Below are 27,040 nucleotides of genomic sequence, written 5' to 3'. Positions count from 1 at the left end.
GTTCCAGTCATCTTAAAAGAAATAAAAAATTTCTCTTGCTTAACAAAAAACCTAGTCTTGTTTTATATATATTTTATTTCTTGTACCTTAGCAGCTAGTTCACTTTTCTTTCAACCTACTGTGTCTGATAGCTGAATCTTGCAATAGATCCTCATTGCCCTTTAGAATCTGAAGTCTGTAGAAGTCATACAAGTAGTTCTTTCAGAGTTGGATCCTTACTCACTGTACTAGCCTCGTCTTTTGCCTCTTCCCTAATATTCTAGGTTCCATTAATACTGAACTACTTGCACTTTGCGTGCCCTTTTGCACGTGTTATTCCCTCTACTTGGGATACTCTTCTGTGCCCACTTATCTCCTCCACCACATCTCTACCTGCTCATTAGATTTCAGTTTAGAGGTCAGTTTCCTTGGAACTCTCCCTGTTAATGCTCCCACCAGAAGTCAGTATTAGGTGTCCCTCTTCTGTACTCCCATGGAATCTTTTATTTGTCATAGTGATTTCAGTTTACTTTTCTGTGTCCCTCACTAGACTGTAGAATCCTTGAGGGTAGGACCTAGGTTTGTTCATTATTTAGGTGCTCAGCAAACAATTGTTGCAAAGCTGTGGATTACTTGACTTGACTCAGATCTCCTCCTCTTGTCTTGACTGGGGTTTTCTCACTATTCAGTGATGATGGACTGTTGGCTAAAATTGGTCTTTGCTTCTTGCTCTGGCAATGCTTCACCTGTTTCCTTGCCTCTCCACAGCTAGTAGCATGTTCCCAGATAAAAAGATTTTTGTGTGTGTATGACTCGAACGTTTGAGAGGTGGGTGTTTTGTTGATCATTCAGCTCTATGGAGCGATCTGCAAAGATTTTGTAGTGGCCTATCATAAGCCCTGGAATCAGGCCAGATAGGTTTGAATCACTTTTCCATCCCATACCAAACTGTGCGACCATGAACAAGTTACCCAAATTTTCCTCACTGATAGGTTTATACCAACCTGAGATGATTATTGCAAAGATTAAATGAGATAATTAACAAAGGGCTTAGTACAGTGCTTGGCATATGTATGTATGTTTCAATAAATATTAGCTATTATTATAAAATTCCATTCAATGGCATTAGCAATACAATTATTCCAGGCTCATTTTGTTTTTAGAAATTGAGTTAGTTGAAGAAATCACACACTTAGTATTGTGTTTTTTTGTTTTATGAACTGTTTTTTAAAAAGCCCTATTTTTTAATTTCATATAGGTCTGGCTAGTTTCTGTGGTGCGGTTTTTTCATAAATACCCAATTAATCTTGTTGGTCTTCTTCAATATGTGGCTAATCAGCTAAAGGCGGGCCAAAGGTATTCTTAGCAAATTATATGTAAATGAAATTAAGTAATTTGAGTTCTTCTGGTGGTATTACTGGGATATTGAGATTGCTATTATCCTGAAAATGTATTTGGTACAGTCTTATTAGAATAGTTGCTCACTTATATTGAATTCTGTAACTAAAACTTTAATTTAATACATAAACTTTTTTTTTACAGAAAGAAATGTAATATTTGGCTACATATGTGATTAAAAAGACTAACTTACTTTGACTACCTGTTAGGCTTTTGAATAAATAGTATAGTGTATTGTAAATCCTCTTAAGACAAAATATATTGTACTATTGATTATTGCTACTGGGCAGTAATTGACCTTTACATTAAGCATTTGGTTAAGGACATGTTTATTTTGCAGGTATGGTATCTTTAAGACACTATTAATTATTGACCTTGAACTTTAGAGATATGTAAAGCTTACATACCTTCTGGACAGTGTCCTATTTTCTTTGTAAATGCTGAGGTGTAATATTTTATTCTGGACCAATACCAGTGCTTAAAGTTTGCATTAGTATGTAAGGGAATTAAACCTCATCAGCAGTAGACTGACTAGAATCAAGGAACTGAAAAATTGTTTCCAAAAGCTTTCTGGTAGAAAATGAACAGAAATTTATAAAGCTATCTGGTGTTCCAAAGAAGTATTACCTAAGTAATTCTTGACAGATTATTATTTTGGTTTAGGGAAAACCTTTAAAAAAAAGTACTATTTAGATTCAGGATTTTATCAGCATGTCATTCATACTGTGCTCATCTAGTGATCATTCCTATATACTCTATTTACTCTTTGTAGGCCAGGAGAACATGTTATTTGTAAGTCCTGTAACTCGGGTACTGTGAGTATAGTTTTTTGTGACCATCTAATTAAAAGATAGTTTAAAGAAGAATTAAAATATTTCATTGGTACTTGTTACATTCTAATTTGCATGAGGGCCCTCTTGTTTTCAAAAATCATGTTAAGGGAAGTCAAGTCAAGTTGCAAGAGAAAACAATAAGAATCTTAGAAAATTCTTCCTTTGTCTATTTAAACTTGCATCTTGGGTATGTGTAGCTTTCCCTTTGGAAAGACATCTATATTGGTTTTGTAGGAAAGAATGTTTTCATTTTTATCTTCATTACTTAACTAATTAAAGATATTAGAAGTTATAAGGTGTTATATCTGTTGAAAGTCCTAAGCTTTGGGAATTAAAATGCATAATTGTCAATATAGTAATGGATGTGGTTAAGGCTGACCACCCAAACTTCCAGCTTAGGCTCAAATACCACAACTTGATACTTTTGTTTCCTTCCTTTTTTCCTTTCTCCTCTCCTTCCCTCCCTCCATTCTTTCCAATTGTGTGATTATTTAGAGATGGCTGTAACCAACGAAAGAATACATATTGGCCATCCTGTATTGGAGGATTAAAAAAATGCTATGAGACATTTTCTGGGTCAACTGATAAAAATGAAATAGGAACTGTAGGTTAGATAAAAGTATTGTATCAGTGTTAGATTTACTAAGTTGGTAACTATGTTGTGGTTATATAAGAGAATAGCTGTGTTCTTAGGAAACACATTCTTAGGAATTTTAGGGGTAGAATGTACCCCTAAGTGATGTTGCTAAGTAAGTAAGGTATTCTCAGGTGGTTCAAAAAATTGTGTGTGTGTGTGTGTGTGTGTCTGTGTGTCTATAGAGAGAGGGAGGAAGAGAGAACAAAAAATGATAAAGCAAACAGGAGTAAAAGTGTTAATAGGTGAAATTGGGGTAAAGGGTGTATCAGTATGCTTTGCACTGTTATTATCTTTACATCTTATCTGTAAGTTTGAAATTAGTTCCAAGTAAAAAGTTGAGCATAAAAACATTACATGCCCCAAGTATTTTTCAGTGTAGTTCTAGGAGTGCAGTTTTTCCTTAAAAACTGCTTCAACCCCTCACCCCTATATTTGTGTGCAAAAATTTAGGGATTTTCAGTATGTTAATCACAATATATTCTTACTTTTATGTTTGAAGTTTCAACTATAAACTGTTTCTTATTTTTCTAAATAGTTTTGACCTGCTTATATTGAAAGAAGCGGTACAGAAAATGGCAGGAATAGAAATTACAGAGGAAATGACAATGGAGCAACTAGAGGCCTTGACTGGTGGAGAGCAGCTAAAAGCTGAGATGAGAGTTTCTATTTTTGTTTATTGACTTTTTAAATTCAAAGTGTGTGCATATTCTCACAGTGAAGAATCCAAATACGTAAGTATAGAAAACCAAACAAAACCATAGTACCCTTCTCTCATAGCCACCCCCACCTCCCCTTAAAAATTGAGGTAAACTGGTTGTTTTAATTTTTTTTTAAAGCTGAAGCAAAGTATAAAAGACAGTAATAGATATGTAAGAGAAATAAATACCAGCTTCTGTGGTCCTTGATTTCTTAACTGGCATAAATCTGAACATAGTTATTCTGTTGTTGAATCTGCTCCACTTGGAATAAAGAATATTCCTTCTCCTTTGTAAGGGACTGCAAGGTATAAAATGGAGAATATGCAGAAGTTTTAATTCAGTTATCAGTTATCTTTCAGCCACTGACTATAATCAGTAACACTGTCACTGAAATAAATTTGTGAAGAAAGGGAAGGAATGTTGCAAGTATATGAGTTTCTTAATCTTCCTGAACTGAATTGTAACTGACCGTTTTTTTTTTTCTGTCTTCAAACCAGATGTGCTGTGTTATGTACTGTATGCTGTTAAAATTTGTTTTCTTTTGTGCAGGGCGTCTATTTTGGCCAGAGCAGAAACACTAAAAAATCCTCCCACAGACTGAAGGAATGCACTATTGGACCACGACCTTGCTCTTCCTCTGTATTTGCTTATGGCTCAGCAGAGAAATGGGGTCAACTTTCAGGAAGGTGGAGAGAAACATTTGAAACCTGTGGGGAAGCTCTATCATCAGGCAAGTTAAAGTGGCTTTTGTATTTATGTGGATTTTTAAAAATCCTAATACGGGAAAATATGGAATGTTATATAATTTGAAAAATGCCATTTTGCACATCATATGAATGTGAAGCAGATCTAATGTAAAATAGATATTTTGGAAATATAGGGGCTATTTGTGCAAATTACGTTTAAGAGATGGCCCTTGGATAAGGTTTATATATATATATATATATATATATATATATATCACACACAAATATATATCACACACACATATATATATCACATATATATATGTATCACACACATATATATATATATGTATGTATGTATGTATGTATAAGGTTTTCAGTCAAGCAGATAACTTCAAGTTGTTTGCTTTCATATCTTACCTGCTTTCTGGAAATCTGACATTTCAATCACAACAAAGTAGATGTGATCTTAATAAAATATATTTCTGCATACTAAGCACCAAAACCTATGATTAGCCTACAAGGTGTTTTTTTTATCACTGACAGTATTCCAAGAGAAAAAAAGATCCACATGTATTTTATAACGTTTTCATCTATCAAGGACAATAGAATTGACTTCTATATGCATAAAATTGTTGTATGTGATTTAGGTAAATATATTCTGCTACTAAAAGTGGTCAAGAATAGTTTGGAACTTGAGATCTTGTTGACTGTTAAAGCCTTAGATTAGTCAACTTTTCAGGGCCTTGGTGTTTATTTTCTTTGTAATTTGATTATGTTTGTAGATTGTCTCTAAAGTTCTTTCAAGTTGGAAACTTTGAATTTGTGCTTGTTAACCAAAATACTGTTAAAATGACATATCTTAATCGTTTTGGAAAATGTTTACTTTGGTTTTGTAAAAACCAGTAGCATTTGTCTTTTGTCTTTTTTTAAATTTAGTGTCATGATGCCCTGATGCAATTTGGTGGGTTTTTAGCATCTAATCTAAGCACAGAAGATTACATAAAGTGAGTGCCTTCAATTGATGTGCTCTGTAATGAATTTCATACACCCTACGATGCAGCATTTTGCCTGTCTAGGCCAATGTATGCACAGCACATTTCGGTAAGATAAATACTCTCTGCTGCCATTCAGGAATGACTCCAAATTATTTCTTACCTGTTTTACTTGTAAATGCATTTTAGCCTGACATAGATGTAGATCGTGTCTCTTGGAGTTACTCTTTGTTAATAACTCAGCTCTGAGCAGTATACAATGAGAATGCCCCTTTAAGAAAATAAGCCTTACTTTTTGTGTGATTTTACTGTTGCTGCATCACCAGTTGATCAGGTTGATGTCTTATGGACCCTCTAGAACTATAGCTCTCAAACATTAGTGTAGATGAAAATTACCAGGGAAGCATCTTAAAAACTCAATCCCATGTTCCCAAATTGTAGTTTAGTAACTAGAATAGTACCTGGAGGAATTTGTTTGTTTGCTGTTTGTTTTTTAACAAGCCCTAGATCATTCTAACTCAGGCAAATGTGGTACATTATTGAGAAACACTCCAGTTGAATGCAGAGCCCTGTTCCTTCACTGATAATATCCTGTCAGATAACTGACTTGTTGATATGCAGAGTGCTTTGAAAGTCATAAAGACAGATGGACAGAAAGGCATAACCACCGCAAGTACTCTAAAATCTCTTGCAACCTCAGTGGCATAATCCCTGGGAAAGGTATATTCCTGGTTCTTGTTTTATTTATCTTCATCTAAATGAAATAACAACAGAAGTAAACTAGAGCCTTCCTAGCAGGATAGCCCAGTAATGACTGTATTGAAATTCAAGTAATGTTAGGGTCCGGGCTTCCGAGGCTTCTCCAGAGAACAAACTACACAGGCATAGAGATGTAAATTCAAGCAAAGTCTTTATTCAGCCAGCTAGCTGGGGTCCAATGTCAGCCCTAGCGGTCTCAACAAGGACCCCGAGCACCCAAAGCCAAGGGTTTATATAGCATTTTCAAAACACTTAACTCATAGTAATTTTCCACAGCTGCACATTATTCTTGCAAGACATACATCCTGGGGTTAGGCAGGAGCAAGATAAGACCACTCCTCAATTGTCAGGGAGGTTCTGCACGATAAGCTTGGTATGTAGGATTAGCTGACCAAGGTTAGCTGACTAAAGGCCACAGCTGCCCACCATCTGGTGTTCATGATTAGCTTGTTTTTCAAGGCCATACCCAGTTCCAGTTTTTCTTTCTATGTCACATACTCAGAAAATGGCTTCTAGGCTTTTAAGATGGCTATGCTTATGCTAACCTATTTCTATTCTTACAGTAAGTATGTGGGCAAAAGGAGACAGCCTGCCCTCTCCTCTGCTCCTCTATGCCGCCTGCATGCTTTCCTGCAAAGCAGTGACCACTAATGGTGAGTCACTCTTCCTTTTGCCTTGGGCCACGGTCAGTGCTCATGTGGAAACTGTGATACTTCCCCACTCTGACTGGAGCCCCAGCGGACTCTTCACTTTTGTACAGGATTCTTCCCCTTCTGTTTTATTTGTTGTTTTAAAGTCTGTAACTGTATGGTTTGGGGAATGATCTCGGTCTTTTCTCTTAAACTAGGATTCCATGTTTGTTCCCAGTAGGAATACAGGGCTGTGCGGTAGAAGTGTGGGGAAAAAAGGCACTGAGAAATTCTGGGTTCTCATTGATTAGGCAATCAGCTGTCAGCTATTAGTATTTACATATCAACTGCTGCAGTCTCACACTTCCCTTTAAGAATTAACTAAATGCTAATTGATTTAATTATCACTTTAGCATTGTGCAGCAATTCTGTGCTATACTCTTTAGGGGAAGGGGATAAGGCCTCTTCCTCCTCTTAGAATTTCTCAATCCAAAAAATGGTATGCTCTCTTTGCATAGTTATACCCTGTGTTGTTGCTCCCCTCTTCCCCCAAGAAGATCAGTTTCAGCTATACAACAAGGGACCTGATTGCTTGAAGGGAGTGAGGTTGGAGGATTGCTTCATGGCAGGAATTCTGCCCTGCCCTGTGCTATTCTGAGATATCACTAATCTGAACTATCACTAATCTGTGATAGTGAACACTTTGGCTGCCTGAGGTTGGCTGAACTTTTCCAGGTCAAAAAATGGAGCCAGTCATTCATACCAGTAGCTACCTTTTCTGTAGCCTGTGTAAAATACTGTGTCTTTGTCATTTAAGAATGACACAAATCTAAACAATAAATGGCATTTGCCTGTCAGGGTTGAGGAGGAAAACAACTATACAGAGGTGGCTATATAGCTAAGTCAGAGATAAGTCTATTCCCCATTGGCTATATTCTGTCTTCTGGAAAGGGAGTTCTTGGCAACCTTGGCTGCACTTTGGAGGAGTATCCAACCTCCTGGGGATCCTTGCTTTTGCTTCTTGAGTGAAATCCTGTCTTGTAAAGCCTTTGATGAGAGAATGCGTATTGGAGGACTGCAAAGTCCCTTCCATAAACTGACTACCGATTTCTCCCCTGAAAACAATTCAGCTGACCAAACACTGCTCAGAATATTGGGCCAGGAAGAGCTTTCTGAATAATAATTAGAAGTATGGCAATAATTGTGGGTATCAGTTCTATTCCATAGATCTAGTGTCCCAGTGCCTTGAGCTGTAGAGCTGTTATGCCTCTCCACTTGACTGAAGATGTGAGCCTGAAGAGGGAGTTAAACTGACATTAGACAAATACTCATCATAGGTAAATATGAAGCATAGCTATCTTTTCTGATAAAAACTGTTGTTGTTTTTTTAACAAGATAGGGACTAGGGGAGTACCTAGTAACAAGTCACAGACTTAGAAGAGGATTGGGGAGATGGGCTATCCTATAACCCTCTCATTCCTATAACCTAGTTTTCATCTATAATTATTGAGACTCACCTTGCAATGTGGGTCTGAAAAAAAGGCTCTCCCCCAGTTCATATTCTAGATCTTGTCTAAGTCAGGTAGCTAAGTTATCTTGTGCAGGTTGTTTCAACCCTATACTATGTTTTATTAGAACCTTAGACGATATCATTCTGCTCACATAGATTCATTATTATTTACTCTTGATAGTACCCACCCTCAAATTTTTAAACCCTTTCTGATCCCAGCTGCTCTGCCCTTAGGTCTCTCTTATAATTGGGACCTCTCTCTTGTAAGTAATGTTGTTCATAGCTTTGTCACCTGTGAAGTCTCAGTAGTTATCATCAGTGTGCTTTCTAAAATGGGGTAGGAGGAGATAAATCTTCTCACTTCCAGAATAATTTTAAGATTCTCAGAGCCTGCTTGAGATACCCTCTGGAACCAAAAGCACTTGGTATTTCTTCAGTCTAGTGAGCCTGGGGTATAGACATACTTAGGAGGGAAGGCAGCTGGACTGTGGGGAGTCAAGACTGTTCTTCCATGATGGAAACTGGAAGTGGATCCTTTGACCTCTGACCTGCTAGTTCTGGGTTCCATGTTCAGCCCAATGAATGATTTAAGTGTTTTTCTAACATAAAGAAGAAACTCTTTTTGGGTCTCCTCCTAGGTTCATCTTCAGGATTATGCCTAACCCAAACAATATATATATATATATATATATATATATATATATAATACAACTCTACTTTGTATTATTTTCTTTTTTGCATTTGGCATACACTCTGTAGTGTCCCATCCTTTACCCCTCCCACCCCCCTCTGGTACTAACAGGTTCTTGTACAATTAAGAGCATGGCCTTCCTCTGGCATGCCCCCTCCCCCATCACACATACCCTCAAATTAGGGTAAACCAGTCAGGCCACAAAATAAAAACCCACCATAGTGTCAGTTCCCACACTCTTTAAACTCTAATATACCACAGCCATTCACAGGAAATCGTGTTTAGCTTTGCAGTCTAGTGACCAGTTGGTTCCAGTTTGCCAGGGACTTCCTAGTACTAACACTAAAGTCTTGCATCCGTGGAAACCACTTAGTCACTGGCAAAACTGGGCAGTTGGTCGCCCTACTTATCAGTCTTATGATAAATTTTTCATAACCTTTCTTACCATTGATCCAGCTTCATCAAGAAACTGTAACAGGCAATATGGGTATGTGTAGTGATAACACATTCTGTCCAGATTGGCTGTTGTTAGTTCCATTCTGCCTCTTCGTTAGTGTTAAGACCCGCTGCTTGGTTCCCTTGACTATCTCAGAAGCAGGAGTGGAAACCCTGTATGTTTAATCTTTGTGCAGCAGTAAGAGAGAGTATGGTTGGGGGAAATGGCAAGGGGCACACATACCTATCCCCTTACTGAACAGGTTAGATTCGTAAGAATTTCCTGAAAAGCTCCTAATGAGCACCCAGGACCAAAGATTAGAGCAGTTTCCTGGGATGATTTATTTTAAAATCAATGTTGGTAAGGAAGTAGAATTCCTACAGCTGTTTAGATTGGTCATCTTTTGACTCTTTAAAAGGGAACATAGGTTTTTATACTATGAAAGTCACTGCTATAAAAATGTGTGTGTGTGTGTTTATATCTTTAGTCAAAGTATGATGAACTTAAAAAATCAGAAAAGGGAAGTAAACAGCAGCATAAAGTTCTTAAGTACATTACATCATGTGAAATGGTGATGGCTCCTGTCCATGAAGCAGTGGTCTCCTTACATGTTTCCGAGGCCTGGGATGACATCAGCCCTCAATTTTATGCCACATTCTGGTCATTGACGATGTACGACCTTGCAGTTCCACATACCAGCTACGAACGGGAAGTCAATAAACTTAAAGTCCAGATGAAAGCCATTGATGACAATCAGGAAATGGTAGGTTTTTGTTCTAGTAGCTCAAGTGTAATAACCTCATGGTATTAGTTCAGCATTGCCCATAGTTTAAACTTGTACTAACAAGCTATGATCTTGTTGCTATCTATGTTCCTAAGTGGGTTTAGTGGTGACCTCTCCTGGGTAGGAGCATGGGTATGGATGAGTACTTGGAAGTTAGCATCAGTCAAAAGTTTTTGAGTTTGCTTTTCTACTGAGGGCTGGGCTAGCAACTTTACATGATCTGTGTGATCATTTTACAATTGCAAGAGCAATAGGAATTCCTAAAAGGAGAACTCTTTCGGAGAAGACTTTACTGAAGAGGTAAGTCTTGAGCTGCATGGGCCTTGAAGGTAAATTAGGTTTGGAAATTTGGAGGCAGACTGGCCACTCTAGAGCTCCAGCAAAGGAGTAAAGTAGTCTATGGTTTAAGGAGACCACTTCTACTGTAGTGAATTGGCTGAGGGATAATTTGAATAGAGTCAGATTATGTAGAGCAATGAAAGTTAGAAAAGAAGGCTTGATAAAATTGAGAGCTATTTTAAATTCCTGAGCAGGGAAGTAATAATGGTAAAAATGGTACTTTAGAAAGATGACTTGTGACAGTAGCATAAAGGATGCATTTAGTGGGGGAAAGGACTAGCATTAGGCTGAAACCAGCAAAGTGGCTTTTTAGGTAATTCATTGTGAGAATGTAGACTGGTGGAGGTATATTGGGAATGCACAAGACTTGTAAGCAATTGGGATTTTGGAATGAATAAGAAGGAAGAGTCAAAGGTGCTTCCATGCCTTAGACTAAAAGTACCAGTGTTGGGAAGATAGCCTGTTCTGATGGTGTCTGAGGACTGGATGACTTTGTCTTAGATTTGTTGAATGGAGGTAAACATCCATAAATATCCCTGGTGACATAATATATCGGCATTTATCTCTTTTTTTAATTAAAAGAAAGGGAAGTAATGTGCCTGCACTTTGAGAAGTATCTAACTTACACTTTGTAGCCTCCAAATAAAAAGAAAAAAGAGAAGGAGCGCTGTACTGCCCTTCAGGACAAGCTTCTTGAAGAAGGAAAAAAACAGATGGAACATGTACAGCGAGTTCTACAGAGACTGAAACTGGAAAAGGACAGCTGGCTTTTAGCGAGTAAGTTAGAATGGTTACATTCCTGCTGCTGCTGAATTACGAAAGCAAACCTTTATAATTCTGGAGGTGTTGAAGTGTATTATGTTTTTATTTCAACTCAGTGTTCACTATCCCAATTTTTGGTCACTCATTAATTCAGAGTCAACTTCACATGTTCACTAAATGAACCGATTTAGCTTGCTGGTGAAATTAACTTATGACTACAATATTGGCAGCTTATCATTCAACTTTTCTGTATAAAATCACACTTCTGGAGAAATTACAGGTAGAAAAAAATCCGCAGAGTGAAAACAAGTCTCATCCCAGGCATGACCTTTGGTTACAAACTATAAATAGTTTGTGGTTCTATAGCATTCTCTATGCTAAAATTAATATGTTCTTATTATGTTTAGTGGCTTTGAGGCACTTGAGGATGAACTTTACCACTTAATATATTCTTTCCTTATTTTTAGAATCTACCAAAAATGAGACCATCACAAAATTTCTACAGCTGTGTATATTTCCTCGATGTATTTTTTCAGCAATTGATGCTGTTTACTGTGCTCGTTTTGTTGAACTGGTGCATTAACAGAAAATTCCAAATTTTTCCACACTTCTTTGCTATGATCGTGTAAGTTCTTTTTATTGGAACCTTTAAAAAAAGTCTCACACAAAGATAGCTAAACATTATAATCTAAAGAAGTATTACTGTGTGTCTGGTTAAAAGCATGAACCCAAGAGCCAAGTGCCTGAACTTGAATCCTAACTCTGCCACTTTCTAGATACATGATCTCTGGCAAGTTTTTAACCTCTTTGTGCCTCAATTTTCTTATCTGTGAAGTGGGATAATAATACCTGCTTCATAAGATTCTTGTGAGAATCAAATGAATCACTATACACAAAAGTACTTTGAATAGTGCCTGATATGTAATAAGCACCTCTAGTTAATCTTTTAGCATTTGGGTTTATATGTTTGTCATAATAGGTAGAACTCTCTTCTCCACTCTTAACTTTACCCTCAAAATACTCCTTTGTAGTTCTGAATGCTTTTCAGTATGATCACATTCACAAATTTTTGCATCTGGCTTTTTCTTTATAATAAATTACTGCATTTTCATGGTTTAAAAATGTGCTATATGTTACAGCATGTTAGCTGCTTATTTCTGTTTTCTATTAGCCTTTTCTCTCCTTACTGTTCCTTTAACCCCAGGTAGTATCTGTGTCTAAGTCTCTGTTATAGCAGTAAATGATATAATAATAATAGTAGTTTCTTTCTTCTGTCATTGTTAATCAGCTTTTTAAATAAAAATTTTGTTGTCATTGCTTTATTAATGTGCTGTTCCCTCACAAAAGCCAAAATATTTAAAGGTCTCAGAAATTGTGAGTATAAAAGGGGACAATACATTGTGACTAAAACTTATCTGTTAATTTATTATGATTTGCTATAGCATGACCTTTTAGTATTTTGAACTAATTTTGACCTTGATTTGTTTTTATTTTTCAAATATTTTTTCTTGTAGGTTTTCTCTGACATAATTTACACAGTTGCAAGCTATACTGAAAATGAAGCTTGTCGATATAGGAGATTTCTTTGCTGCATGTTAGAAACTGTGACCAGGTGGCACAGTGACAGAGCCACATATGAAAAGGTAGGACTAATAAATATCATTATGTTATCCATGTCTCTAATAGCCACTTCTAGTAATTGCTAGGTTGTTCAGTTTTTAAAGGAAACTGAGTTTAAGACTCAGCTGTAAAACAGCTTAAAATTTAAGCACAATTTGTTCATTATTAAAAAGTGCTATTTAAAAATATCCTACCTTATGTTGACATTCCAAAATTAATATCATTGACTAAGCTGAACCATCCTATGAACACTACCTGTCATTCAAATATGCATCACGTTTTCACATGGAATCATTAATCTAGTCTACATAAGTTTCAGCTTCTGCTATTTTGAGAAACAGAACTTTTCTTTGAAAAGTAAACCTTTTTTTCCCCTTAGGAATGTGGAAATTATCCAGGATTCCTCACTATATTATGGGCAACTGGATTTGATGGAGGAAATAAAGCTGATCAATTAGACTATGAAAATTTTTGTCATGTTGTACATAAATGGCATTACAAATTAACCAAGGTAAAAAAAAAGAATTTCTCAAAGGTGTTTTTTTCTTCTCCATACTTAGACTTTTATAATGACAGATCTTAAAATGTTTGTTGTAGGCATCGGTGCATTGCCTTGAAACAGACGAATATACTCACATCAGGAATATCTTGATTGTGCTGACAAAAATACTTCCTTGGTACCCAAAAGTATTGAATCTGGGTCAGGTTTTGGAAAGAAGAGTACATAAAATCTGCCAAGAAGAAAAAGAGAAGAGGCCAGATCTATATGCAATGGCTATGGGGTAACACAATTATACTTTAATGTGATTTATGAGACTAGATGACAGAAGGATTCTGAAGACTTTAAAATGTTTTACAGTGGTGAAGTTTATCTTCTGTTTTACCTCAGGAAAATATGGGAGATTATGCGTTCATATTCCCACAGGCTGTTGAGAGTTGTCACTTCCGATTATCACCTTCCAGTCTATACTGGATGATACTTTCAAAAGTGACATCCAATATATCTTGGTTTGAAGGAAATGTCATTTCATCGTCAGATAATCAGCTCATCAATAGCAAAGAAAAGCGTCTTCATTTAAGGATTGGTTCACACTGAAATTTTTTTTAGGAGAGGCTTTTAGTGAGAGATACAGTGAGAGGACAGAGCTCTGCCAGGAGGGGACCAGAGAGCCTGGGGTGGTGCTTGTCTAGGGGATTTATAGGCAGTTGAGGACTTTGTGGAACTGATAAAGGGCTTAGGGGTGTGGACTTGTTAAAAGTGGTCTTAGGATGTTTGTCCTTGATGAGACAACTATGCTAGACAAAGCATGCTAAAGTTAATCTCACACATGATTGCAAATGATTAGCATAATAAAAAACAGGCTACTTTCCTTTATCTGGGGAATATGAATTGATGTCACAGAAGAATGACTCTAGAGCTTAATGTTTAACACAGAGTTTTGGTAGGGGGTTTCCTTGTATGTAGTTACATTGCTCTGAGTGTAAATATCCTACCTTGCTTTTTCCGGAGGCCCTCACCCTACTCTGACTACATCCTTGGTCCCTGTCTCATTTCCCCCTCTACAGATAGAGACCCTAGCTGCTGCTAGGAAAAGGGGGCAATGACCACTCTGGCTGCTTCATGCTGAGAGGGGGTACAGTAAAGGGTGCAGTTAGGTCCCCATCACTGCTCAGTCAAGAGGGCCTCAGAATATGGGCACTTCTATTCTAGGTTCCATTTCTATTCCTATTTGCAGTTTTATGGCTTCTCCAAAGCTGTCCTGGACGAGCCCCCAAAGATGGTGCTGGGGTTCTTGTTCGTGGAGTCGAAGAATGAACTTAGCAAACACCCAAGGTAGAGCCAGGGAGAGGCTTTTATTGAGAGATACAGTGAGAGGACACAGCTGGCTCATGCCAGGAGGGGGCAAGAGAGCCCTGGAATTTTTATTTTTAAGGAAGCATCTAGGGTTCCTATAAAGACCTTCAAGAACACTGAAAATTAATATTTTTTATTTTCTGGACCCAAGTAGTGAAGTGAATAACTTGATAATTTTATTCTTTTAAACCCCATGTTTGTATTTTTTTATTTGTATTTGTATATGTAAACCCTTTGTGTGACTTCCAGCTACTCGGGGCAGTTGAAAAGTAGAAAGTCATACATGATACCTGAAAATGAGTTTCATCACAAAGACCCCTCTTTGAGGAATGCAGTTGCCAGTGTACAAAATGGGCCTGGTGGTGGGCCTTCTCCATCATCGACAGGAAGTGCATCTAAATCTGATGAAAGCAGTAATGATGAGACTGGTATGCTTATTTATAGAAATTTATAAGTAACACATTTTGTTTCAACCAACTGAAATGTTTTGTATCACATGACAAGTAAAATGCAAGCTTAGTATTACTTTTTATTCCCTAAGTAGGAGTATGTAACTATCAAAAAGTCATCAGCCCTTTATTTCCTTCTAATCAATCTGTAATCATTTTGCTGTGAAATTATAGTTTATTTACATTTAGGGGGTGGTCAAATAAATCCTTACCTTTATTTCAGATAAATCAAGGGAGAGATCTCAGTGCGGTGTGAAAGCTGTTAATAAAGCTTCTAGTGCTACACCAAAAGGAAATTCAAGCAATGGAAATATTTGCTTTAACAGGTAGGAACACTGTGCTATATGTCAAAATTCTGAATTCTTTTTATTTTATTTTATTGAAGTGTCATTGATACACAAAATTCTGAATTCGTACATGATGAACCTCATTAGACATGAATGAAAGGTAGTTGAATGCTGTGAAATGAAAGTCATTTATGTTGGGCTTTGAAATTTTGTATGTACCCTTGTTTTGGTTATGTGCTTACCATCCTCATTATGTTTTGTATAAGCTGAGACTGACTCTGTTTCCCCTGCTGGGGTATGCAGGGGAAGGTAGGTGATGAAGTCAAGAAACATTTTAGGATTGAGTGTTTGCTGTAGACAGTCTGGGTAAGGATTATTTACGTAAGAGAAGCCTACGCTGATTTAGACCAGCAAGTGATTCATCCAGTCAGGTAATCCAGTTCCTGATAGTAGCACCTTCAGTTGACTTGTGGGATAATTTTTGGTTATGTTCATTTGTAATCTCCCAAGTTTATGAAAATATGCAAGAAAATGGCCTGACATCACTTAAATCATTCTTCTTAATCTGCTCTTCATGAATTTGGTTATTTATTACTTACTGGATAAAGAAGTACTTTTTCATTTAAAGTTGTTCTTCAGTTTTCAAAGGGCTACTCTTCTAGAATTTTGAAGCCACTAAGAAACCTTTGTTTATGATTTAAAACATTTCATGGAGTGTATTTTATGACCATTTGTCCTAAAATCTCATATTTGTATTCCTAAGCAGCAAATCTGTTAAAGAAAATGGCAAGGAGAAAGGGAAAGAGAAAGAAAAAGAGAAAAAAGAAAAGACTCCAGCTACGAGTCCAGAGGCCAGGGTACTTGGTAAAGATGGTAAAGAAAAACCAAAGGAAGAATGGCCAAATAAAGATGAAAAAGCAAGAGAAATGAAGGAAAGAACACCTAAGTCTGACAAAGAGAAAGAAAAATTCAAGAAAGAAGAAAAAGCTAAAGATGAGAAATTCAAGACCACCGGCCCCAATGTAGAATCAAAATCTACTCAAGAAAAGGAAAGAGAGAAGGAGCCATCCAGAGAAAGAGATATAGTAAAGGTAATGAAATCAAAGGAAAATGCTAAAGGAGGAGAAAAAGCATCAGTTTCTGTGTCCTTAAAGTCACCTGTTCTCCGATCAGTTATTGCAGAGCCTGAAAGGGGCAAGTTTACCTTTCTTTATATTTGTTTAACGTTGCATATTGTAATGCATGGTTGTTTTCAATTTCCTTATTTTGGAAAGTTATCTAGGGACTTTACTGGGGGAAGTATTACTTAATTACCTAAAAGTTGGTGGGTTTTTTTTTAAGTATTTGGAAAAAGTGGAAGTATACCTTATTATCACTATTTCTTTTGCCCAACAGAACAAAAACGCTGCAAAATTGATAAACACCATTCTCCATCATATTCCTCGACAGTAAAGGTTAGTATAGCCTCAGGAAGGCAGCATCCATGTTAGGCTCACCTGTTTGGAATACGTGTCCTGACTTCCTTCAAGTCTTGTGCCAAGTATTGACCGGAGCCACTGGAGGTTTTATGTTGCATTAGAAAATAAAATTTTTATGTATTGGTGGACTGATACTTTTTCCTATAGAGTATTTTTATTATAAAAGTATTAAAACTTCAAGGACCTAGCACTAGTTTTGTAGCATTTCAAAGTGCAGGAGAAATTTTACCCTCATTTCTTTAAGCAGTCATTTTTGGGGTGCAATGGTAGCTACAAGCAAACGAGTCTTTTCAGCAGAATGAAGCATATTTTTCAGCATAAATATTGATGAATTTATAGCACTGAAGACTTCCTGGATGATACAGGATAAACAAGATACCTTTGAATTCATCAAGCTTCTTGATGAGCATCAGACCGATGTGTGCCTTCTAAGAAGGAGTCTTGAAAGGAGTTACATTTTAAAGTCTCCTTGGTGATCAGTTCTCCTGTAGTTGTGTATATTCAGTGAACATGCAGCTTCCGTTGTATCTTCCCTTGGAGGTTTGTTTATACCCATTGGTTTCCCAACAAGTTGAACTTTGCATTACAATAAAAGCAGATGTGGCATCCAGTCCTACCACCCAGCAGAGAAATCCCAGGCATTCAACTGCAGCACAAAATCCTGGGTGTAGCCTTCTTGAAGACTCGGGGTAGCCATTCCTTGCTCCATATTTAATTTTAATTCTAAAGTCATCTAATTTCATGGAATATTTGAATTTGCAGTATGTTGAACTTTTAAAACTGTAAGTTAACTAATTCTTTGTCAAGAGCACTGTGGTGGAATACTCTAATTGGTTTTTTTTTTTTAAGTGCTTTTTTTTGTGGGAGGTATGAGATTCACCATCAGAATCACTGCAAAAAAAGTGATTACTCTCTTATAGAATACCTTTTGTTTTCTTGTTAATGTAATGCCACTCAGTTTTCTGGCAAGGATGAAAATGTGTATGGTAGAGTCACAATTGAAGTAAAATTTGAAGCCTCCCGATTACAAACTATGAAAATGTAAGATAATGTTCTTCCACAGTGAACTCCACTATTTTAAACTTTTTGTGCAGAAAAATGTTTTGCTTTCTTAAGTCTCTTAATATTACTTATAACTTAAGTACAGTATTATGAAAAATGTGGCATTGACATTTATTTTTGAATTCTGAGCAGAGAAAGATTTTTGTTACATTGAGTGCGTACAATTGTTTTTTCAACATTACAATTCCATTATATGGTTTTACTTTTGTTTTTTATTGTTGATATTCATATAATAATGACATCATAAGATTTATCCTTGCAAGAAGTAGCTGGTTTATTTCCAGCTTACAGCCATCTTTCCCAAAGTTCCTCTGGGTTCCGAGAACTATGCCAGCTCACCTGTCATCTCCATTCATTTTCTGCAGGACAGTCTCATCGAACTCAAGAAGTCTTCAGCAAAGGTTTGAGTCTTTTAAAATCATCACGCCTAAGTAAAACAAAAAAGTATTTATTTCATTTATTTAGTAGATGACCCTCGCCCTAGTAAGTGTTCAATAAGCTAAGAGAATAACCTTTAAAAATACCTATTACAAACAATGGATGACAGTGGCCTCTTTTACCGAGATTGTTATCAAATATGTGTGATGTGGGGACATTCCTATATTATTTCCTTACTTGCTGTGTTATGCATTATCTTATTATGCTTCAAAATCTGGAAATAATTTTTGGGGAATGGGTTGTTGGTTTGTTTTGGGGAGTTGATTTTGATTTTAGACAATGCAAAGGACCAAAAAATAAATTTGATGCATTCACATAACTTTCTAAAAAGTGAGCCCATCTAAATCCATAAAAGTCTTATATTATTGCCTCTGCCAAGCTACCTTTTTGGCAGTTGTATAATATCAAGAAATATGGTTAATGTAAACCAACCTTTCTCCAGGAGGGGAATACTGAACTTGATGGTTGTGTTTACATGTCAGTATTGTCTTGCCTATTATTCTTCTTTCTTGAGTATTCTGCTACTAAGAAGAATGTGCAGTTTGTGTATCTTATTACGAGTTCATTTTATTGTAGTTGAATTGTCCATTGTTCATGTTATTTTGTCTTTATGATAAAACTTGTACCCTCTTTTCACTCTGCTTTTCTACTTTGCCTCCTTTTATATCTGCTAAGTATGATTTCTTACTGGTGGACCAATGCAAAATGAAATTTTAAAACAAAATCAGTTGACATTACTGCTTTTAGTTCTGTAGCTTTATAATGAAATATCAATGGCAAATGAGGACTAATTTTTAACACTTTAGCCAATGTGCCTGTGCTCTGAATTCATAGCACTGTTTTTAGATTGTCCTGTATTAATCAAGACTATCAGCTGTACTGCGAATGCTTTCTTTTAAAGTAACTTTTTATTAGCTAAATTAAATATGTATTATAATATAGTAGGTTTTCATAACCAGATTGTTTGTGTTAGTCTTAATCATCAGTGGCTTGTGTGGGCTATTTAAAATTCATGGATTAACAATGTTACTTTGTGAGTATTTATTTCCTGAAACATTCTTTGAAGCAATTTGAAACCTGCTGTTACAGGTGACTGGATTTTCTGATCATTGATGAATATTATAGTTTCTTATATTTGTGAAAATCTTTTGAAAATAAAACATGTGAGATGAACATATGTTATCTCATTTCATGCTATAACAGCGCTGTGAGGTAGATGGAGCAGGTGGTAGCATCTTTTTTGACAAACTGACTAAAGTTCTTGATCCTTTCTCAGTGGCATATAAGTTGTTAGTGCCAAATCTTGGACTAAAATTAAGGTTCCTCAAATGTTCCTACTACAATGAAAAAATGTTACAACAAAAATTGTAGCTCCTTGATTCTTAGCACCTGCTTCAACACTAGTTGAAAGGGTTCCTAGCCGCTTTAGTGTGTTCATCTTGTTTAAATTACAGTGATTCAAGTCAGTCTGTCCTCCCCCCTTTAAAAAAGATGGTGATTTTTGTGGGCATTTAAAATTCAGTAGATTTATTCCACATTCAGTCAGAAAAATTAGAAAATGGAATATGAATACACTTCTAAAAATTGTGACTCAACCACTTTTCAGGTCCTTAGTGCTTAGTATATAGTACGTTGACAATATGGTTAGGTGATCAGTAAATATTTGAAATGAACTCTTAATGCCTTTGGCCTTTGGTCAAACATCCAGTGTTTACTGGTCTGCATAGGAGTTGATGCTGCATTTTCATGTGTCTTGGAAAATTTAATAGCATATGAATGTCTTTAAAAAATGTTGCTGGGCTTTGATCTCTAAAATCGATGCTGTTTATAAACTCACTGTTTCCTGGGGTAGCTCTTACTTTTTAGAGGATTTGAAAGACGTGTGTCTATTTTTTCATGTTACCTTGTCACTCAGACATATAAAATTGTTTCCCTCCTTTGTTTAACCTTTTAGTTATGTTTTGTCCCTGGGATCCTCATTTTTATTAAATTATTTACTATTTTCACCTTCTAATCAGTGGTAAAAGTAACATGGACTTGTCCTTTCAAGTAAGATTAATTAAAGGGAGAAAAGCCTAAGCCTAATTTAGTATCTAAATCTTTTCTCTCAGTTCACCTTTTAACCCCCAAATTCCAGCTGGCATATTTCCACTTTTGGTCAGCTGTGTTTTCACCTAGCTATTCCAGCAGCTATACTGATGAAGAAAGTGTGAGAAAAGCTTGTTACTTTAAGCAGGCTGCTCTGTAATTTTTTTTATTAAGGAATTATTGATATACATTCTTATGAAGGTTTCACATAAAAACAGTGTGATTACTACATTCACCCATATTATTGAGTCCCCTTCACGCTCCATGAAGTCACTGTCCATCAGTGTAGTAAGATGCCACAGGCTGCTCTGTAATTTGAGGGCAACCATAACCACCTTAAAATCAATTCAGCTTTGAATTCTGAGCCCATCTTTATACATTGTAGCCTAAGTAAAAGCAATGTTCTCTTAAACAGATTTTGAATTATCAAATTGTTTTTTGGACCTAATGATCCCAATGCCAAAACTAAAAGCAAATCAGAAAAAAAAACCAACAATGCTACATGCAGATCACTTTAACAAATCAATGATTTTATTTTGCAAACTTGTATTGAGTACTCACTGTGTGTACAAGGCACTGGGAAGTGTGTAAAGGTAGAAAAGACATATTAGCTCCCCTATCATATGGAAACTATGTATGGACAAAAACAAAAGCCATGAAACTGATAGGAAATAATCTGTCACAAAAAAGGTTATATGAAATAATACAAGAGTTCACAGGAAATTGAATTGAAGGATGGTTGAAGTGTTAGTGGCTTTTGAGCTGTCTTTAGTCTTTGGGGATTAAGATAAAAGGGATCACCTGAGAACTGCTGGGAAGGACAGGGTGTTAGGAAGCAGTGGTAGTCACAACACGAATACATTGGATTGCTTCACAGTAGGACATAATTGTGCAAAGATTGTGAAGAACTTGGAATGTCCATGCTAAGTTGTATGCATTTATTCTCTGTGCGGTGAGAGATGATATGTTTTTGTAGAAAAGGGTATTGTGATCCAAACTGTTCTTAAAGGTTAGAAAGAAGAAATAGAATTGGGTACATTTCTAAACTAAGAATTTTTAGGTTTCTCAATTCCTTGCAATACAGAATTCAAGTTTGACACAGTTAAAAACTTCATCCTTGTGGAGGCTGTGTGTGCATGTGCCTGCTCATTTGTAATGAAAAAAAATTTTTTATCAGGAGAATTGGGCAATAATTCCCTTAGGGAAATCTTTGAGTATTGCGGTAATATATTATTTCCTTTGTCAGTTTCATAAGTAATATTAAGATGAATAAGCATTACAGTTATAAAATCTTGAGTGTCATTTAGGGCACTATACCCAGCAGGAGTACCTTTCAGACAAGCACTTTGATGATTGTTTCTCATTCTATTGCTCTTTGTTATTAATAAACATTTTGTCTATTTCATTTGATCAACAACTTTTCCACAATGAAATTTTAAAGAATCTACTTTGCATTGCTATGGCAGTATTTCTGAGCCAACTGAAATTAGAAATATTTGATGGTGTTAAAAAATGTGTTTCTTTTAATTTTCAGACTGATGGTTGTCTCTTTTCATATATTCTCTTGAATATTAAAGGATTTCCTCATGTAAAAATACTTGACTTTTCCCTCACCTTTCTCTTCATTCCTAAGGTGTATCTACAATTGTGTAGTTGTGTAATGAGTTCTAGTCCGTATTCTGCTGCCTCATACATATAATATCTTTAAAAAGCTTGTAGCACAGTTATAAATGCCATAAGGTTAGGTATCTGATTACTTCATATTTTCTTTTATATTGGATTTCTATATTAACAACTTGCATAAGTAAGGTCATCTTTTTAATTATTTAAAATTAGCATATCTTTGATCTTTGTCTGTTTTTATTGCCTCTGGGCCTTTTGGCAGAGAAATAATAGGCAGAGAACATTATTTCATCATTTTTCAGTCTTTTGAGTTGTTTCATCATTCAGATGACTATATGGTTTTCTAGACTATTCAGAACCAATTGTTAGACAAATTTCATAGCCAGTTGTGATTATTTGATAAATTGGAGCACTTTCTGAAGTAAAGAATGTACAGCCTTTACATTTGTAAAAATAATTTAGGATAATCTATGCATGGTGTATGCTGATGCAGAAAAGACCAGTAAACTTACAGCTTGTTTTTATTTTTATGCTTCTGTTCACTGTCATCGATTGCCTATCAGTGGATGGTAAAACTATTCAAAATTTCTATGATTGTGTAGAGGCTTGTATTTTTTTCACAGTAAAGAAAGTCTAGTTACTATTTTTCATATATGGACTCTTCTAATGGTAGTTACAGGTCTTCATAATAGAGCTGTATAAGGAACTGGAGCTATTTACTAATTTACAACTTTACTAATGTGTCTCAGTTGAGGCAAGAATTCACTGATTGGGTTTAAATGATCATTTTTATATGGCCAGGAATTGAAGTCTTTGCATAATTTGTGTCCTGCTCTTTTTATTTTACCTCTCATAATCCAGACTGCTGACCAGTTTTGACTTTGGGTCTAACTACCAATTATCTTTTATTAAATAAAGAATCAAGCAAATGATGCCAGTGCTGGCAAACTAATAATCTCTAGTAATATTGCCTTAATTTAACAGCTCTACATTAATCATGCTCCACCACTGTCCAAGAGTAAGGAGAAAGAAATGGACAAGAAAGACTTGGACAAGTCAAGGGAAAGATCCAGAGAAAGAGAGAAAAAGGATGAAAAGGACAGGAAAGAGCGGAAAAGGGTTTGTAATTTTTTTTAAACTAGTTTGGGAAGCTGTTATATACAGTAGCATGTTTTGTTGCCTTTTTAAAAGTACTAGTTTGTTGCATGGCAGTCTGATAACTGGTATTTTCATCTTAAAGTGTGAATCTTCTGCAGTAATAAGGATCTTCAGCCTAATAATTTTTACCAGCTCTGCTTGTCTTTCATGTCATTTTACCAAGTATGTGAAACTATGGCAGATACTCTCCAATGCTAGTTAACTATGCCCTTCTTGTGTAAGAGTAATATTTTAATAAAACAAAAACATAAACTCTTGATCAATGTAGTTCACGATTCTTGGTTCTAGGATCATTCAAACAATGACCGTGAAGTACCACCAGACTTAACCAAGAGACGAAAAGAGGAAAATGGAACAAGTAGGTAGACTTATTAATACTATCAAAGCAGTCATCACCCTCAATTAGAAGAGGCTTTCATGATTCTTTTTTATAATTTTAGTGGGGATTCCAAAGCGCAAAAGTAAAAGTCCATGTGAGTCTCCTTATCCAAATGAGAAAGACAAGGGAAAAAATGTCAAAATCTTCAGGCAAAGAAAAAGCAGCGATTCATTTAAATCTGAAAAGATGGATAAAATCTCCTTTGGCAAAAAGGTAAATTAGGGAAACAAAGGAACAATATGGTTTTTCTTAGAAAGCCAACTCTGAAAAGTTAGCAAATACTGAGGGTTTTTTTATAGTCACAAATACTCTGTTAATTATTTAGAGGTCGAAAGAGGAGGCTTTGAGGGAGGGCAGATTTTTGGGGAATTAGAGCCAGTTCAGTCCCAAATTACTGGGAAGGTAGAATTGGTTTACTTGTAAAATTCCTTTCCTCTCCATTCCACTCCCACCTACTTCTCTGTTCATGGTTCAGCCTTTCTTTCTGTGTTCTCTTTTTTCTCTGCCAACAGTGCTTTTAGTTTCTCTTCATTCATGAGATTAAAAGATGGTCACATGTATTCTCCCTGATCCTTACATTCTCACAAAGTCTTTATTAACCGTGGTTTTTAAACATATTTCTATAACATTTTCTCCTGATAAACTTGTTTGCAAACTTTTTTTCATTTTCAAATTAGGTAGTGTGCATTTTCTTAGATACTAGTGGATGATATTCAAAACATATCTCATGCATTTGCCATAAAGTAATAATTTAGTAATAAGCAAGTCATTACTAAAGTTTAAAGTGTTTATTAAGCATTATTATGGCCTATATTAAAAATGTATTCCATATATTAATAGTTCTTAAATGGGAGTCTGCTCCTTTTCATAAGTATTTTTTTTCAATTGAGGTAAAATTCACATAACATAAAATTAATTATTTTAAAGTATAGAATTCAGTGACATTTAGTATATTTATAATGTTATGCAATCATCTCTAGTTCCAAAATATTGTCATCACTCCATAGGGAAACCCCATACCCATTAAGCAATAATTCTCCATTTCTCCCTCTCTTTAGCCCCTGGCAACTACTAATCTGCTTTCTGTCTTTATGAATTTACCAATTTTAAATATTTCATATAAATGGAATTGTATAATAATGTAGTCTGACTTCCTTCACTAGGCATAATGTATTGGGAATTCTTCCATTGTGTAGCATGTATTAGTACTTCTTTTTTTCATGGCTGAATAATATTCCCTAGTGTGATGTACAACATTTGTTTATCCTCAGTTGATGGACTTCTGTGTTCTTTTCCACCTTTTAGCCATTTTGAATAGTGCTGCTATGAACATTTGTGTGCTGCTGTGAAGTATTTGTTTGAATGCGTGTTTTCAGTTATTTTGTGTGTATACCCAGAAGTGGAATTTCTAGGTTACATGGTAATGCTATGTTTAACTTTTTGAGGAATTGCCAAACTTCCACAATGGCTACACAGTTGACATTTCTGCAAGCAATGTGTGAGGGTGCCAATTTCTGTACATCCTTGCCAACGCTTGTTATTTTCTGTTTTTGTTTTGCTTTTTATTATATTGATCCTCATGGGCTTAAAGTGGTATCTCATGGTTTTGGTTTGCATTTCCTTAATGGCTAATGATGTTGAGAATCTTTTCATGTGCTTATTGGCCATTTGTATGCCTTCTTTGGATAAGTGTATTCAGATGACTTGGCCGTTTTTTAATTGGATTGTCTTTTTGTTGCTCAATCATAAGAACTCTTTATGTAGTCTGGGTACTAGACCATTATGAGATACATGATTTACAAATGTTTTTCTCCCATTCTGTAGGTTGCCTTTTCACTTTCTTGATAGTGTTCTTTGATGCATCAAAGTTTTCACTTTTGATGAAGTCCAATGTTTTCTTTTGTTGCTTGTGCTTTTGGTCTCATATTTATTAAGTAAGTTTTTGAAGAAAAAATTGTGACTGATGGGTGATGTAAAACGATTTTGAGCTGTTTTTTTTGTAATTGGTTTTCCCTTCCCGAACTAATTCCGCCGTTCCTTATAGGAGTCTAGGCATGATAAAGAAAAGATAGAAAGGAAAGAGAAACGGGACAGTTCAAGAGGAAGGGAAGAGAAGAAACAATATTCTTCTCATCTTATTGATGTTTTTAATCAGTAGAATGGAAGGCTTTGATGCTGGTCATGTTTAGAATTGTACCCTTATAGTATATGGCTCAAATGCTGAAAGCCTTATTAGCTTTTATGTGGTCTCTCCAGTTAACCTTCTCAAATACATGAAATATGGAAGTGGGACACTTGATTACTTCTCAGGATTGGTTTGGCTATTTGGGGTCTTTGACGGTTCCATATGAATTTTTGAACTATTTGTTCCAGTTCATTGAAGAATGCTGTTGGTAATTTGATAGGGATTGCATCAAATCTGTATATTGCTTTGGGCAGGATGGCCATTTTGACGATATTAACTCTTCCTAGCGAAGAGCATGGGATGAGTTTCCATTTGTTAGTGACCTCTTTAATTTCTCTTAAGAGTGTCTTGTAGTTTTCAGGGTATAGGTCATAGTTTCATCTTTTAAAATTCTGCCTATTGAAGTTTTCCTGGTAGAACTATCCCTTAGCTTCTCAGTTTTACTTTGATGCGTGTGGTTCTCAATTCATGAATATTGAGTTCAGCTACCTTTTGAGAGTCCTTTTGTGAAGTAGGTGCTGTGCTAAACTGAGACTTGCTCACAGACTTTGAGAAGCTCGGTCTTCTTGGACTTTGATTCTTAGTTTCAAAGAACATAAGCAACTAGCTCTAACCTTTCCATCAGTGTTTATAATATGCTACATTCCTATTCTAATCCTTCACTCCAGTGAGGCCTAATACATTTTGTAGTCCATCTTTCACCTCCAGTTTCATATGTGTCCTAATTCTCTCACCCTTTAAAACCAAGGTTGCAAATTCTCAGACCTTGGGCAGAATGTGGCTTGTTAGGTGTACCTTTTTGATCTCACACAATATTTACCATTTTGTAAATTGGTTGCCTTTAAAAATGAAGAGTAGACAAAATCCAAGTATCAGTTCCTCTTGAAGAACTGGAAAATCTGGCAACATCGTCTCCTGAATTCTTCATAGCAACAGTCAGCTAGACCCACCTAGGTACTTGCACCTCTCATATAGAGTGAGTCTTTATTCTTTATAGTTTACCTCAGTCTGTCCCCATCCTGTTCACTTCATTTGTTTCCATTATGAACTGGCTCCTGTAAACAACTGATTTGTAATTCCTGTTCTGAGACTTTTTCTTCAGTCTGTACTTGGAAACTGGCCTACTAAGTGCTCAAAGATGGCTTATTTTAGGAATGTTTTGCCATTTCAAGGCATAGCCCTAGATGCTGGTAATATGTATTGGAGTAGGGAGTGTTCAGTTAAGTTTCTTTCTCAGTAGTTCCCCATTGTTTACGTGTGTGTTTGTGTGTGTGTCAGCTTG

The 27,040-nt window shown here is 35.9% G+C and overlaps 1 protein-coding gene across 1 annotated transcript in view; it reads left to right on the top strand.

Moving 5' to 3' along the window:
- The window catches only part of LOC140843298 (THO complex subunit 2-like), a 105,869-nt gene extending 80,138 nt beyond the window's left edge, over nt 1-25,731 (top strand). Inside the window, 21 exon segments of the mRNA XM_073212279.1 lie at nt 1,238-1,263; nt 1,265-1,335; nt 3,383-3,506; nt 4,095-4,151; nt 4,153-4,275; nt 5,171-5,335; nt 9,739-10,014; nt 11,010-11,151; nt 11,604-11,761; nt 12,651-12,779; nt 13,136-13,267; nt 13,354-13,538; nt 14,861-15,039; nt 15,284-15,386; nt 16,111-16,541; nt 16,743-16,801; nt 18,253-18,288; nt 23,021-23,155; nt 23,483-23,552; nt 23,635-23,786; nt 25,618-25,731. Coding sequence (XP_073068380.1) covers nt 1,238-1,263; nt 1,265-1,335; nt 3,383-3,506; nt 4,095-4,151; nt 4,153-4,275; nt 5,171-5,335; nt 9,739-10,014; nt 11,010-11,151; nt 11,604-11,761; nt 12,651-12,779; nt 13,136-13,267; nt 13,354-13,538; nt 14,861-15,039; nt 15,284-15,386; nt 16,111-16,541; nt 16,743-16,801; nt 18,253-18,288; nt 23,021-23,155; nt 23,483-23,552; nt 23,635-23,786; nt 25,618-25,731 — 2,867 coding nt within the window.
- Nucleotides 25,732-27,040: the final 1,309 nt, after the last annotated feature.

The sequence above is a fragment of the Manis javanica genome, chromosome 1, assembly GCF_040802235.1.
Source record: "Manis javanica isolate MJ-LG chromosome 1, MJ_LKY, whole genome shotgun sequence".
Lineage (NCBI taxonomy): Eukaryota > Metazoa > Chordata > Mammalia > Pholidota > Manidae > Manis > Manis javanica.
Note: the sequence above shows the minus strand (reverse complement) of the source record. Positions and strands in the feature narration are given on the sequence as shown.